The following is a 16,841-nucleotide window of genomic DNA, read 5'->3' as shown; positions in this document are numbered from 1 at the left end:
AGGCAGTTTTTCTGTAGCTGTGTTCAGGGAGGAACCTCCATCATGTCAGAGGTGGAGGACTCTGACTGACTGATTAACAGACAGCATCACCTGGAAAAGTGATTTATTGATTCTCATCACATATCTGTGTGTATTTCTAGTGAATTCAACAAAGATAAAGAACATCATCAGGTTGACTCTGGTGGTCTTGATGCTGATTCCTCTTCTTCTCCTGAGTCTGTGTACCAGGTGAAACAATCAGAATCCATCTGCTCTTTTATTTTCTTCTTCAGACTTCATTTAGTTTTAGTGATGTGAGTTTCTCAATGTGGAATTTTGTATTTGTTGTTGTTGGACTCAATCCAGGAAGAAGAAAACTCTGAGCTCCACCACTGAACCACAAGAACCTGTCGAGATGATGGAGGTGAGACAGAGAGAGAGGCCGTCTTGACAAAACCTCCTCTATATCACAGTTATAATAACGTGGCTGATCTGATGTGATGTCGGTTCATGAACGAGGTCCTTCGAACTTCATTTTGTCGTCTCTCCTCATCAGTTGGACTCTTGTCCTGTTTATGAAAACGTCTCAGACTTCACTGCAGCACAGACAGAAGACACAGAGCAGCAGGAAGACATGCTGTGAAGTCCAGTCAGGTTAGAGACTCCTGCATCCAATAAAACATCCCGACTGTAGATTTACAGTCACAGTCACAAGTAAAACTTTACACGTGTTCTGTGATTCTCTTCAGATGCAGCTGAACCAGAGGCAGGACTCACCTGATGGACACAAAGAAGGACCACATTGAACTATGACAGAGGAGAGCGAGGCTGTGGAGGATGTGGGGGAAGTGGACACATTTACCTTCAGCTCCAAAAGTTTTCATGTTGAGTTTTCAGTAGCAGCAGCAGGTAGGAGTCAGCAGCACAGACAGTCAGCAGCAGCATGTAGCAGGAAGTTTAGAAGAACGTGGAGTCGGCAGCTTCAACTGAATCATGTCCAGGTGTCAGACATGATTTATTGTTCAGATCAGCTTAATGCTTAAACTGTGAGAGCTTATTTTAACCTGTACAGTCAGTTATATTATAGACATTGATGAGTTGTTAAACAAAATGTATTTTTAATTCTACAGAATAATAAATAATATCTGTGATCATCTTCTGGGATTTCACCTGTCCTGGCTGACAAAGCCAATAAAGTGTGTTCAAAGTGAGACAGTGAGCTGCGAGCATCACATTTGACTTCATGTACAGTTTATATTTTCACACATTGAAACCAAACATAAGTCCAGTAGTAAAACACTTTGACAGATGTTACATTTTCCAGTTATTTCTGCTGCTGAGTCAAATCAACAGCCAGCTTCCACAACAAGTGAAGGAGCTGTTGGACAGCTCTGTAGGTGAAACATTAGTGAGCAGAACGTTTAAACTTCAGCTTTAAACTAATTATTCTTCTGTTAATCTTTGACGTCATCATTTGTTCACCAGATATCAAGACATTTAAATTCAACTCTGTCCTTTAGCTTTGGCTTATTTCTCACATTGTCACATTTTGTGTCCATAAGAATGAAATGTGCCACAGTTTAATGGTTCATTATGATTTGGGATGTTGCCGATATGAAGATGCACAGAGAAAGTTTTTACTGAGGAGGACCTGAACTTATATTTGAGCCGTAAATCTCCGTTAGGTTCAGTGAAATTCTTTTGTAGTGATTGAAGGAAGCAGAGTAGATCCAGGTTCACTAAATGTGAAGCCCTTTCAGAATAAAAGTCCAGGTTTATTCAACACCCTGATTATAAAGGGTGTAAAGTTTTTGATCACTACTCTGAACTATGGACTCCTGAACTCAGTCACTGCCTGTGATGCTTCGTAAATCTAATGTCGAGTGTAAACAAGTGAAACTGAAGTTTTAGTGGTAAAATGTGAAAACAAAGTAAATCTGAATGTAATGTAACATTCAGTGATGGAGGATAAAATGTTGTTTCAGGCTCCTGATTCAGTATCTCTGATGGTTCACTGCCCTATAGTGGGGAAGTTTAAGTGTGGCACATTCAGGCTTCATCACTGTGAGTGCTTCCTCCTCTGTCTGCTTTAAAGGGTCAGTTCACCCAAATTACAAAAAGACACTTTCTCTCTTACCTTCAGTGGTGTGTAGCCACGCAGGTAGTTTTGTTCTGTTTCTCTGAACACTGTGAGGTTTGGAGGTTTCTTCAAATGTTAGGCGACTTTTTATTTGATCCCAATCTACATGTTGGACATCTCTGCACAGTTTCTCAATCTGAACCACCTAAATGAGCCAAATTCATTATAACCCATTGTGTGTCCTCATCAGATCCCACCAGTCTTCTTGAAGTATGTGTTTCAATCACAACTTTGGTACGATGTGGGTGTTGACTCGCACTCAGCACTTCATGTATGTTAATAAGCTAAAGCGGAAGTACATCTAGTGGTTCAAGAGTGTGATATCTGACTTCTGCTCACTCACAACTGAGGAACGGCTTCTTTCAAGACGACGTCCGTCTTCACTGTAAGTAGAATTGTTTGTAGATGTGTCTGATACTGTAAACCTCCTGTGTGCATCATTATTTTATCTGCTGACATGTTTTATTGTCTCTGAAACCTCACAGAGAGATCAGAGGAGCAGATATGAGTTTAAGTGCAGCAGTGAGTGGATTTGTCGTCTTCCTTCTCTCTGTGTCAGGTACAGTTACATTTACTGCATTTAAAGAGGGAATCTGGACTTTTGCATGAAGTAGCTGTGTGCTCAGCACTTTTACACGCTGTAAACGGAGAATATTTTGGGTTTTCAGAACTTTTCCCTTCTCATCCTGTTTAATGTGTTGTAAAGTCGAGCCTGGCTGCAGAAGCAGCAGCTCATGTGGAGGACGATTAGTTTGTATCTGCAGCTACTTTCATCACAGTGAAGTTTTTTGGAGGGATGTTGTTCTCACAGTAAAACCCCCAAAACTGACTGTACTTGTTGTATATGATGGTACATCTGCACCACTCCCTGCTAGTTCTGTTAGTGCTGTCTGACCTCAGTGTGATGTTTCCATGCTATATGCAGACAGCTTATCTTGACATCATAGCTGCCTGAAGCAGTTTGACACCTCAGTGTTCTGCTTTTATTTTTGTAGTTTTCACACTTACCTCAGCAGCATCCTGACCACAGAGTGAACAGAGAGAAGTGACCAAGAACAGCACAGACTCTAATAAATAATATTTCTCATGTTATCCTGGTCAGTAAACTGCATTAAAGGTCACAGGTTCAATACATTCCTGTTCACTTCACTGCACCTTCAGACTGGGTGCACACTGAGTTTAACTGTAGAAAGCATGTTCACATCTTCCACTCTTCCTTTGTTTGTGTTCATCCTCCCTAAAGGGAAGTTAACATGTGGGTGGAGTAACATGAGTATTTCCTTCAACTTTTCTATAAATTATGTTTCTATGAATTTTCTGTGTGGACGATTTTTTGTTGACACGTGATTAAGAACTGTTGATGACAGTAATTAGTCTGATAATCGAGGATTTTGAAGCACGTCCATGTTACCTTTCCTCCACATCATATTGGTAGTTTGATCACTTTTGTCTTATTAACTGATTGTTAACTGAAGTTATTCAGTTTCATTGTGTTTTCTGATGTTCTCTGTGTTACAGTGATACAGGGTCAGGATGGCTGGGGAGTGACTTACAGCTCTACTGAGATCTGTGCCTTCAAAGGATCAACAGTGGACATGAGCTGCACCTACAGATACCCATCTACTGTACAGAGAGTTGAGAACAGGTTCTGGTTCAGGACAGTGCAGAATGAGAATTATGTGGATCTGAAAAATGAGCCAGGATATTCAGGTCGTGTGCAGTATGACTGTATTAACAAGGACTGCAGTCTGAGAATCACAGACCTGAGAGAGAGCGACTCAGCTGAGTACAAGTTCAGGTTCATAACAAACCAACCAGGTGGGACATATACTGGTTCACCTGGAGTCACTTTGAGGGTCACAGGTAACATTTTCATTCATGTTGGAATTATTTCCAAATGTTCAACATCTGAAGAACAATAATATAAATGTGTGTGTTTGTTGACAGTTTGTCTAAAATAACATTCTTGTTCTTTTTTCACATCCAGATCTCCAGGTGCAGGTGAGCAGATCCTTATATTCTAGCTGGAGAGACCTGAAGTGTCACAGCAGTTGTCGTCTACCTGATCGTTCTTCCTACATCTGGTACAGAAATGGACAGAAAATTCCATCACAAACATCTTCTACTTATTCAGTCTACTATACTTATGCAGCCAGTTATTCCTGTGCTGTTGAAGGACATGAGGATTTCCCCTCTCCTCCAGTGTGTGAGTTTACTACACTAACATAACACCATCTGATGGAGTCTGATAACTACATGGATTTTAATATGGAGACTTTCATTGTGACTCTTCATCAACTCTGGTTTAAAAATGATCCGAACTTTGTTTTATCTTTCAGGTGTTTATGGTCAAACCTGCAACAGAGTGATTTACACTGACAGACGCATCTGTGCCTCCAAAGGATCATCAGTGGACATTTCTTGTACTTACAGCAGTTTTAACATTATCAGATCTAAATTCTGGTTCAGTCCTGAACGTTCTCATCAGTGGCAGAGTCCTTCACAGCCTGAGGACCTTAGTGACTCCCAGTTTTCAGGTCGTGTTCAGGTCCTTGAATCAGAGAGAGGACGCTCCACTCTGAGAATCACTGACCTGACAGAGAGTGATTCAGCTGAGTACAAGTTCAGATTCATTACAGACCAAGAAGGTGGGACATATACTGGTTCACCTGGAGTCACTTTGAGGGTCACAGGTAACATTTTGATTCATATTGGAATTATTTCCAAATGTTCAACATCTGAAGAACAATAATATAAATGTGTGTGTTTGTTGACAGTTTGTCTAAAATAATGTTCTTGTTCCTTTTCAGATCCAGATCTCCAGGCGCAGGTGAGCAGATCCTCAGATTCTAGCTGGAGAGACCTGAAGTGTCACAGCAGTTGTCGTCTACCTGATCGTTCTTCCTACATCTGGTACAAAAGTGGAGAGAAAATTCCATCACAAACATCTTCTACTTATTCAGTCTATGGTGCTTCTGTAGACAGTTATTCCTGTGCTGTTGAAGGACATGAGGATTTCCCCTCTCCTCCAGTGTGTGAGTTTACTACACTAACATAACACCATCTGATGGAGTCTGATAACTACATGGATTTTAATATGGAGACCTTCATTGTGACTCTTCATCAACTCTGGTTTAAAAATGATCCGAACTTTGTTTTATCTTTCAGGTGCTGTTGGTCAAACCTGCAACAGAGTGATTTACACTGACAGAAGCATCTGTGCCTCCAAAGGATCATCAGTGGACATTTCTTGCACTTACAGCAGTTTTAACATTATCAGATCTAAATTCTGGTTCAGTCCTGAACGTTCTCATCAGTGGCAGAGTCCTTCACAGCCTGAGGACCTTAGTGACTCCCAGTTTTCAGGTCGTGTTCAGGTCCTTGAATCAGAGAGAGGACGCTCCACTCTGAGAATCACTGACCTGACAGAGAGTGATTCAGCTCAGTATCACTTCAAGTTTACAACACAATGGTTTGAGTGGAGGAGTAGTTTACCTGGTACAACTCTGACTGTCACAGGTACTGATGAACACACACTGATGTAAAACATCAACATAGTACATTTAGAAACAGTGAAGATGTTGAAAATGATGGATCATCATGAGTTTGTGTAATAATTACTGTTGTGTTGGCACTAATGTTCACTGCTAGTTGTAGGAATAGTAAGTGTTGTGTTGTCGTGTGTGTACATCTATCAGTGATTTCTGTTAGAACCAGTGATAATAATATTGTTTCTTGTTCTCATATCCAGCTCTGCAGGTGCAGGTGACCAGAATAACAGTCCACCAGTCTGATACTGAGGCAGAGCTGAAGTGTCACAGCAGCTGCAGTCCAGCTGCTCGTCTTTCCTACGTCTGGTTCAAGAACGGACAGAAAGTCACAGGGGTGGAGACATCTTCTTTTAAAGGCCGGGTTTATCCTGGAGACATCATCTCTTGTGCTTTGAAAGGACATGAGAACTACGGCTCTCCTCCAGTCTGTGAGTTTGATCCACTGTATCAGGAAAAAGACGTGCAGACACACTGGCTTCTAAAAGTTGTAGATGCAGCCGGTATAGAAAATTAAAGTGCTACAACTAGAAATAATATTCACACTGTCAGGACTCTGCAAACAGGACCTGAACACAACCAGCATGTACAGTATGGATAACGATGTGTAAAGGTTTTGGAAATTAAACATTTCTAACAGCTTTTTAGTGACTGTTGTTTTCTTTTTTTAAATTAATCTTGTTATTAATGTCAGTTCCCATTATAGTCAACAGCATGAACAGCTGCTGTGGTAATGGAGACAATGAAAAAGAAACAAAGACAATTTAATCCAAATCGTAATTTTTTGGGACATCTTAAAATAATACATGTTGACATCTCCTCCAGATGGTCCAAGACTTCCCTCTGTGTCAGTGAGTCCCTCTGCTGAGATAGTGGAGGGCAGTTCAGTGACTCTGACCTGTAGCAGTGATGCTAACCCAGCAGCTAATTACACCTGGTACAAGAAGAACCAAACACTGATTCAAGGAACAGAAGGCTTCTATCATTTCTCCTCCATCAGCTCTGAGGACAGAGGGAACTACTCCTGCAAGTCAGAGAATCAGTATGGAGAGATCATGTCCTCGTCTGTATCAGTCGATGTCCAGTGTGAGTACAAAATATAAGTAACTCTGATGTCCTGCTGACTCAGCGTTACAAGACATACGACTTGTAGCCACAGTGAACCTGCTTCACATGTTTACACACATATCTCCAGATATATAATGTGAATTTACTGTTAACTGTGGTCTGTTTGTGTAGGTTGAAGAATGTCAGGTCTAAAAAGGCAAAATACAAGTTTATGTTCACAGAGCACATGACCTTAATCCAAAATGTAAATGTGACAAAGTCATCATCTGATGTGAATGACATGAGTCTCTTTAAATCTCCTCCAGATGGTCCAAGACTTCCCTCTGTGTCAGTGAGTCCCTCTGCTGAGATAGTGGAGGGCAGTTCAGTGACTCTGACCTGTAGCAGTGATGCTAACCCAGGAGCTAATTACACCTGGTACAAGGAGAATGAAGACTCACTAAAAGCATCAGGACAGATCTTCACCATCACTGACATGAGAGCTGAACACAGTGGGAATTATTCCTGTGAAGCCCAGAACAGAAGAGGAAGAAACAAAACCAGCGTACATCTGACTGTTCTGGCAGGTGAGTTATCCTCATTCACCTGCACACACACCTGTTTACTGCACCAGACCAGATTAACATGTTAATATGTAACAACTCATAACTGATGCAGAGAAAATAACATTTCCTGTCTGTGTTCAGAGACAGTTTTTCTGTAGCTGTGTTCAGGGAGGAACCTCCATCATGTCAGAGGTGGAGGACTCTGACTGACTGATTAACAGACAGCATCACCTGGAAAAGGGATTTATTGATTCTCATCACATATCTGTGTGTATTTCTAGTGAATTCAACAAAGATAAAGAACATCATCAGGTTGACTCTGGTGGTCTTGATGCTGATTCCTCTTCTTCTCCTGAGTCTGTGGACCAGGTGAAACAATCAGAATCCATCTGCTCTTTTATTTTCTTCTTCAGACTTCATTTAGTTTTAGTGATATGAGTTTCTCAATGTGTAAGATTGATTTGATTGATTTGTTGTTGTTGGACTCAATCCAGGAAGAAGAAAACTCTGAGCTCCACCACTGAACCACAACAACCTGTCGAGATGATGGAGGTGAGACAGAGAGAGAGGCCGTCTTGACAAAACCTCCTCCATATCACAGTTATAATAACGTGGCTGATCTGATTTGATGTCGGTTCATGAACGAGGTCCTTCGAGCTTCATTTTGTCGTCTCTCCTCATCAGTTGGACTCTTGTCCTGAGTATGAGGACGTCTCAGACTTCACTGCAGCACAGACAGAAGACACAGAGCAGCAGGAAGACATGCTGTGAAGTCCAGTCAGGTTAGAGACTCCTGCATCCAATAAAACATCCCGACTGTAGATTTACAGTCACAGTCACAAGTAAAACTTTACACGTGTGTTCTGTGATTCTCTTCAGATGCAGCTGAACCAGAGGCAGGACTCACCTGATGGACACAAAGAAGGACCACATTGAACTATGACAGAGGAGAGCGAGGCTGTGGAGGATGTTGGGGAAGTGGACACATTTACCTTCAGCTCCAAAAGTTTTCATGTTGAGTTTTCAGTAGCAGCAGCAGGTAGGAGTCAGCAGCACAGACAGTCAGCAGCAGCATGTAGCAGGAAGTTTAGAAGAACGTGGAGTCGGCAGCTTCAACTGAATCATGTCCAGGTGTCAGACATGATTTATTGTTCAGATCAGCTTAATGCTTAAACTGCGAGAGCTTATTTTAACCTGTACAGTCAGTTATATTATAGACATTGATGAGTTGTTAAACAAAATGTATTTTTAATTCTACAGAATAATAAATAATATCTGTGATCATCTTCTGGGTTTTCACCTGTCCTGGCTGACAAAGCCAATAAAGTGTGTTCAAAGTGAGACAGTGAGCTGAGAGCATCACATTTGACTTCATGTACAGTTTATATTTTCACACATTGAAACCAAACATAAGTCCAGTAGTAAAACACTTTGACAGATGTTACATTTTCCAGTTATTGCTGCTGCTGAGTCAAATCAACAGCCAGCTTCCACAACAAGTGAAGGAGCTGTTGGACAGCTCTGTAGGTGAAACATTAGTGAGCAGAACGTTTAAACCTCAGCTTTAAACTAATTATTCTTCTGTTAATCTTTGACATCATCATTTGTTCACCAGATATCAAGACATTTTAATTCAACTCTGTCCTTTAGCTTTGGCTTATTTCTCACATTGTCACATTTTGTGTCCATAAGAATGAAATGTGCCACAGTTTAATGGTTCATTATGATTTGGGATGTTGCTGATATGAAGATGCACAGAGAAAGTTTTTACTGAGGAGGACCTGAACTTATATTTGAGCCGTAAATCTCCGTTAGGTTCAATTAAATTCTTTTGGGGTGATTGAAGGAAGCAGAGTAGATCCAGGTTCACTAAATGTGAAGCCCTTTCAGAATAAAAGTCCAGGTTTATTCAACACCCTGATTATAAAGGGTGTAAAGTTTTTGATCACTTCTCTGAACTATGGACTCCTGAACTCAGTCACTGCCTGTGATGCTTCATAAATCTAATGTCCAGTGTAAACAAGTCAAACTGAAGTTTTAGTGGTAAAATGTGAAAACAAAGTAAATCTGAATGTAATGTAACATTCAGTGATGGAGGATAAAATGTTGTTTCAGGCTCCTGATTCAGTATCTCTGATGGTTCACTGCCCTCTAGTGGGGAAGTTTAAGTGTGGCACATTCAGGCTTCATCACTGTGAGTGCTTCCTCCTCTGTCTGCTTTAAAGGGTCAGTTCACCCAAATTACAAAAAGACACTTTCTCTCTTACCTTCAGTGGTGTGTAGCCACGCAGGTAGTTTTGTTCTGTTTCTCTGAACACTGTGAGGTTTGGAGGTTTCTTCAAATGTTAGGTGACACTTTATTTGATCCCAATCTACATGTTGGACATCTCTGCACAGTTTCTCAATCTGAACCACCTAAATGAGCCAAATTCATTATAACCCATTGTGTGTCCTCATCAGATCCCACCAGTCTTCTTGAAGTATGTGTTTCAATCACGACTTTGGTACGATGTGGGTGTTGACTCGCACTCAGCACGCCATGTATGTTAATAAGCTAAAGCGGAAGTACATCTAGTGGTTCAAGAGTGTGATATCTGACTTCTGCTCACTCACAACTGAGGAACGGCTTCTTTCAAGACGACGTCCGTCTTCACTGTAAGTAGAATTGTTTGTAGATGTGTCTGATACTGTAAACCTCCTGTGTGCATCATTATTTTATCTGCTGACATGTTTTATTGTCTCTGAAACCTCACAGAGAGATCAGAGGAGCAGATATGAGTTTAAGTGCAGCAGTGAGTGGATTTGTCGTCTTCCTTCTCTCTGTGTCAGGTACAGTTACATTCACTGCATTTAAAGAGGGAATCTGGACTTTTGCATGAAGTAGCTGTGTGCTCGGCACTTTTACACGCTGTAAACTGAGAATATTTTGGGTTTTCAGAACTTTTCCCTTCTCATCCTGTTTAATGTGTTGTAAAGTCGAGCCTGGCTGCAGAAGCAGCAGCTCATGTGGAGGACGATTAGTTTGTATCTGCAGCTACTTTCATCACAGTGAAGTTTTTTGGAGGGATTTTGTTCTCACAGTAAAACCCCAAAACTGACTGTACTTGTTGTATATGATGGTACATCTGCACCACTCCCTGCTAGTTCTGTTAGTGCTGTCTGACCTCAGTGTGATGTTTCCATGCTATATGCAGACAGCTTATCTTTATATCATAGCTGCTTGAAGCAGTCTGACACCTCAGTGTTCTGCTTTTATTTTTGTAGTTTTCACACTCAGCAGCATCCTGACCACAGAGTGAACAGAGAGAAGTGACCAAGAACAGCACAGACTCTAATAAATAATATTTCTCCTCTTATCCTGGTCAGTGAACTGCATTAAAGGTCACAGGTTCAATACATTCCTGTTCACTTCACTACACCTTCAGACTGGGTGCACACTGAGTTTAACTGTAGAAAGCATGTTCACATCTTCCACTCTTCCTTTGTTTGTGTTCATCCTCCCTAAAGGGAAGTTAACATGTGGGTGGAGTAACATGAGTATTTTCTTCAAATTTTCTATAAATTATGTTTCTATGAATTTTCTGTGTGGACGATTTTTTGTTGACACATGATTAAGAACTGTTGATGACAGTAATTAGTCTGATAATGGAGGATTTTGAAGCACATCCATGTTACCTTTCCTCCACATCATATTGGTAGTTTGATCACTTTTGTCTTGTTAACTGATTGTTAACCGAAGTTATTCAGTTTCATTGTGTTTTCTGATGTTCTCTGTGTTACAGTGATACAGGGTCAGGATGGCTGGGGAGTGACTTACAGCTCTACTGAGATCTGTGCCTTCAAAGGATCAACAGTGGACATGAGCTGCACCTACAGATACCCATCTACTGTACAGAGAGTTGAGAACAGGTTCTGGTTCAGGACAGTGCAGAATGAGAATTATGTGGATCTGAAAAATGAGCCAGGATATTCAGGTCGTGTGCAGTATGACTGTATTAACAAGGACTGCAGTCTGAGAATCACAGACCTGAGAGAGAGCGACTCAGCTGAGTACAAGTTGAGATTCATTACAGACCAAGAAGGTGGGACATATACTGGTGAACCTGGAGTCACTTTGAGGGTCACAGGTAACATTTTCATTCATATTGGAATTATTTCCAAATGTTCAACATCTGAAGAACAATGATATAAATGTGTGTGATTGTTGACAGTTTGTCTAAAATAACGTTCTTGTTCCTTCTTCACATCCAGATCTCCAGGTGAAGGTGAGCAGATCCTCAGATTATGGCTGGAGAGAGCTGAAGTGTCACAGCAGTTGTCGTCTACCTGATCGTTCTTCCTACATCTGGTACAGAAATGGACGGAAAATTCCATCACAAACATCTTCTACTTATTCAGTCTACTATACTTATGCAGCCAGTTTTTCCTGTGCTGTTGAAGGACATGAGGATTTCCCCTCTCCTCCAGTGTGTGAGTTTACTACACTAACATAACACCATCTGATGGAGTCTGATAACTACATGGATTTTAACATGGAGACCTTCATTGTGACTCTTCATCAACTCTGGTTTAAAAATGATCAGAACTTTGTTTTATCTTTCAGGTGCTGATGGTCAAACCTGCAACAGAGTGATTTACACTGACAGAAGCATCTGTGCCTCCAAAGGCTCATCAGTGGACATTTCTTGCACTTACAGCAGTTTTAACATTATCAGTTCTAAATTCTGGTTCAGTCCTGATCGTTCTCATCAGTGGCAGAGTCCTTCACAGCCTGAGGACCTTAGTGAAGATTCCCAGTTTGCAGGTCGTGTTCAGGTCCTTGAATCAGAGACAGGACGCTCCACTCTGAGAATCACTGACCTGACAGAGAGTGATTCAGCTCAGTATCACTTCAAGTTTACAACACAACGGTCTGAGTGGAGGAGTAGTTTACCTGGTACAACTCTGACTGTCACAGGTACTGATGAACACACACTGATGTAAAACATCAACATAGTACATTTAGAAACAGTGAAGATGTTGAAAATGATGGATCATCATGAGTTTGTGTAATAATTACTGTTGTGTTGGCACTAATGTTCACTGCTAGTTGTAGGCATAGTAAGTGTTGTGTTGTTGTGTGTGTACATCTATCAGTGATTTCTGTTAGAACCAGTGATAATAATATTGTTTCTTGTTCTCATATCCAGCTCTGCAGGTGCAGGTGACCAGAATAACAGTCCACCAGTCTGATACTGAGGCAGAGCTGAAGTGTCACAGCAGCTGCAGTCCAGCTGCTCGTCTTTCCTACGTCTGGTTCAAGAACAGACAGAAAGTCACAGGGGTGGAGACATCTTCTTTTAAAGGCCGGGTTTATCCTGGAGACATCATCTCTTGTGCTTTGAAAGGACATGAGAGCTACGGCTCTCCTCCAGTCTGTGAGTTTGATCCACTGCATCAGGAAAAAGACGTGCAGACACACTGACTTCTAAAAGTTGTAGATGCAGCTGGTATAGAAAATTAAACTGCTACAACTAGAAATAATATTCACACTGTCAGACTCTGCAAACAGGACCTGAACACAACCAGCATGTACAGTATGGATAACGATGTGTAAAGGTTTTGGAAATTAAACATTTCTAACAGCTTGTTAGTGACTGTCGTATTCTTTTTTTTAATTAATCTTGTTATTAATTTCAGTTCCCATTATAGTCAACAGCATGAACAGCTGCTGTGGTAATGGAGACAATCAAAAAGAAACAAAGACAGTTTAGTCCAAATTGTAATTTTTTGCGACATCTTAAAATAATACATGTTGACATCTCCTCCAGATGGTCCAAGACTTCCCTCTGTGTCAGTGAGTCCCTCTGCTGAGATAGTGGAGGGCAGTTCAGTGACTCTGACCTGTAGCAGTGATGCTAACCGAGCAGCTAATTACACCTGGTACAAGAAGAATGGAGATCCAGACCTTCAACCTCTCAGTAAAGATCCACAGCTTGTCTTCAGCTCCATCCAGTCCTCTGACTCTGGAGAGTATTACTGTACAGCTGAGAACCAGCTGGGGAGGACGTCTGAATACATCTATATTAATGTGACATGTGAGTAAATTGCAGCTGATTTAAATCAACTAATGACTTTTTAAAACTTTATTACCCAGTCAGATGTTTTGCTGATGGTGCACTTTCTCCAGCTCTGCCTGTTTCACCTTCACAGTCTGCTGCTGTTGTTCACTGAGCAGCTACAGTAGATGATGAAATGATGTTTGATGTAAAACTGTTTCCAGATCTGCACAGATGTTCATTGATCCAGAAAACCACCTCTAAAGTTTCAGATGCTGCCGCACATAAATACACATCCAACATGTAATGTGTCCAGAGTCCTGTTACCAACTCTGTCTCTGAGGAATGATGTTTAGTACTTATATACTAGTTTGTATTGTCACAAATATTTTGATGGAAACAAAATTGCTGTCTTGATTTTTTTACATGGCCACATTTTCAGAATTGTTGGAAGAGAAAACGTTTCGTTCTCCACACAGTTAAATTACAGAACCAGCATCATCAGTTGTTGCCATAAATTCACTGGAGATCAGAACTGATATCATTTTCTCCTCCAGTTCCCCAGTATTTAGAACACATTTGAAACATATCTGCGTGATGTGATGTTACCACAATTTACTCTTGAAAATGCAACAGGAACAAGTTGCTCTAACACACACAATCACACAACCACACACACTTTTCAAAGGATGAACAAATGATGGAAGGATTTTTGCCTCGTGTCACAAATGAAATCTGACAATTTTGCACCCGACCTGAGAACACAGACACTAGTTTTATTTAATAGATGTTGCAAAGGATTGAATCAACCTGCACCACCTACACTGTGACTAATATTTCCTGTATTGTATTTCATCTGTTATTTATCTGAAACTGATCTGCAATCTTAAAATTAAAATGTAAAATGTGTCCATGTTTTCTCCTCCAGATGGTCCAAGACTTCCCTCTGTGTCAGTGAGTCCCTCTGCTGAGATAGTGGAGGGCAGTTCAGTGACTCTGACCTGTAGCAGTGATGCTAACCCAGCAGCTAATTACACCTGGTACAAGGAGAATGAAGACTCACCAAAAGCATCAGGACAGATCTTCACCATCACTGACTTCAGAGCTGAACACAGTGGGAATTATTTCTGTGAAGTCCAGAACAGAAGAGGAAGAAACAAAACCAGCGTACATCTGACTGTTCTGGCAGGTGAGTTATTGATGGCAGTACAGATTTTATACGTACTTGATCGTATGGAAAATTACAGACATTTTTTTCAGTAAGAGCAGAAAACATTTGACCTCACCTGGGGAGACTGTAGGAGAAGAAGCACTCTGTGAGGCTTCTTAACCTGACAGTCACATCCTCTGGATAGGAGGCAGGAAACAGGAGAGTGTTCCAGTTATCTGGGAGTCATCCTCAAGAAGACAGATCAGATCAGATTTTATCTTTCAGCTGAAACAGTGTTCAGAGTTTTTGTACTTTGTTACATAATGAAGGGCTCATAGGAATATAATAATCTTGTTTACCTGTGTCTACCTTTAAAATATTAAAGAACATGTTCCCTGATGTTTCTGTTGGTGTCCTGCTGCAGTTTTGAGTACAGTTATTGTTTCTTGAGAGTTTTAACTCTCTGTGCACTCAGAGTGAGAGTTTGTCTTTATTGTTGGGCTCCTGCCAAACACATCCAGTGTGACTGTTGGCTTTTGTCTTGTGATCATAATACCTGTGGAAATAATGTCAGTGTTGAGCTCAGGTGTGAAAACTGTCCATTTATTGGTTTGTTAGGATGGTGTATTGTTGTACGCAGATGATACTGTCCTACTGGCTTCTTTAGACCTCGACTGAGAAAAGCTCCTGTGCACTTATAGAAATGAAACATGACACGGTTGTTTTAACTTTAATAAGATTGTACATTTGGACTCAAATACAACCTTGGTTAAAAATATTTAACCACATGAGTTTATTGCCATTATGTCAGGGATGTAATCCAGTGTAATTCAGAAACTGTGCACTACATTTTCTGCCCAGCAGAGGGCACTGAGGAGTTTATGTTTCAACCTAATCTCTCTGTCATGTACTATACTACATGTGTCCACAGCCTGACAGATAGTCCACCTATACTGAGCAGGACATTAACTGATTTAATACATACAGATGCACTGTCATCCAAGACATCTTTGTTTTTCCCCTCTTGTTTTACCATATATCAATGTCTGGGACCAACAGAACAAAACATGCTGTAACACTCTGATTAACTGTCTGTTTTCTTTTGATCACCATTTTATAGGATCATGGAAATCAGTGGCTGCTGGAACAATCACTGTCGTTCTCCTGGCTATCATATCTCTCTCTGTCTTCCTGTGGATCAGGTGAGCAGCTCTGTTCTACTGAGTCACTGAATGTTCATTCACTGCAATTTAGAATTAAAACATTGAGTCGTTTATGTTTTAATTAACTTTTCTAACCAGGAAAAAGAGGTCTTCCAGGGAATCTACTGAGGCTGAAGAGAGACCAGACAACAGGGAACAGGTGAGGACAGTTATGTATTTAACTCTAGAAGACATAAAACCCAGTCTGACTCCTGTTTATTCACACTGCTGAGTCACTCAGTGTCTTTAAGGGTTTCTAGAGAACTCATCTGACAGAGGAGGACTTCATGTTGCACTTCTGACAGCAGAGATATTAGTTCCATTATTATCACAGCTGCTTCAGCTGTTTTCATCCTGGTTTCAATCCACTGCAAGAATGCACTGTTCAAATGAAAGACTCGTATAAAATATGTAGCTGAAAGTAATTCTGTTTGCGTCTACCTGACCAGGGAGAGTCGGAGGAGCAGGACGACTTTCATTACACCACCGTCCACTTCTCCAACAACCAGGCAGATAATCTGTACTCCAACATCAGACCAGCTCAGCCTCGGAGACATGTGGAGCAACAGGAAGTCGAGTACGCTGCTGTCAGATTTAACAGTGCCAGTACCGGCCCGAGGTGAGCAGCTCTTCATACAGGAACACTCTGCAATATTAAAATGACTTCACTTTAAAAACACATCTGATCTGTCTTTATTATTATCACTGCTGGGATGAGAATTCTTTTAACTCATGCAATATCTTTTCTTCTTCTTAGAGCCAGAGGTCAGGGAGCTGCAGAGGATTCAGCTGTGTTGTACAGCACCGTCAACAAAACCCGCTGACCTGCATTTATAGTCTGATATTTCTGTTCCTTCATAACATTTGTATCATAGCAGGAATATACAATAGAGACAATGATATATCTTAGAGAAGCTCAGATTTATGAACTTAACATACACCAGTGTTCAGCTTAGTGGAAGAATGTGTGAAATATTTTGTGATTTTATTATCCAGTTAATTGTAAATATAACTCTTAACGTGCTTTTTATAGAAACCTGATAAATGAAAGTTCAATATTCGGTGAACTTTTATCTTTGAATTAGTCTCTGACAACTGTTCTTCCTCCCAAATCTCCCCGCAGCTACTTTGTGAGTTACTCTCAGACCAAACTGTAGGAGTCTAAGACCCA

The 16,841-nt window shown here is 40.8% G+C and overlaps 1 protein-coding gene and 1 long non-coding RNA gene across 3 annotated transcripts in view; both read left to right on the top strand.

Moving 5' to 3' along the window:
* The window catches only part of LOC119018816 (basement membrane-specific heparan sulfate proteoglycan core protein-like), a 78,684-nt gene that overhangs the window by 19,579 nt on the left and 42,264 nt on the right, over positions 1-16,841 (top strand). For both annotated transcript variants that reach the window (XM_037096820.1, XM_037096810.1), the window contains exon 9: positions 4,459-4,812. In XM_037096820.1, the coding sequence (XP_036952715.1) occupies positions 4,459-4,812 (354 nt within the window). The remainder of the gene's footprint in view (positions 1-4,458; positions 4,813-16,841) is intronic.
* LOC119019366 lies at positions 10-378 on the top strand. The gene is made up of 3 exons (XR_005075030.1): positions 10-51; positions 141-228; positions 346-378. It is a non-coding gene; the product is annotated as an uncharacterized LOC119019366 (long non-coding RNA).

This window comes from Acanthopagrus latus, chromosome 1, assembly GCF_904848185.1.
Source record: "Acanthopagrus latus isolate v.2019 chromosome 1, fAcaLat1.1, whole genome shotgun sequence".
Lineage (NCBI taxonomy): Eukaryota > Metazoa > Chordata > Actinopteri > Spariformes > Sparidae > Acanthopagrus > Acanthopagrus latus.
The sequence above is the reverse complement of the archived record's forward strand: the minus strand, read 5'-3'. Positions and strand labels throughout refer to the sequence as shown.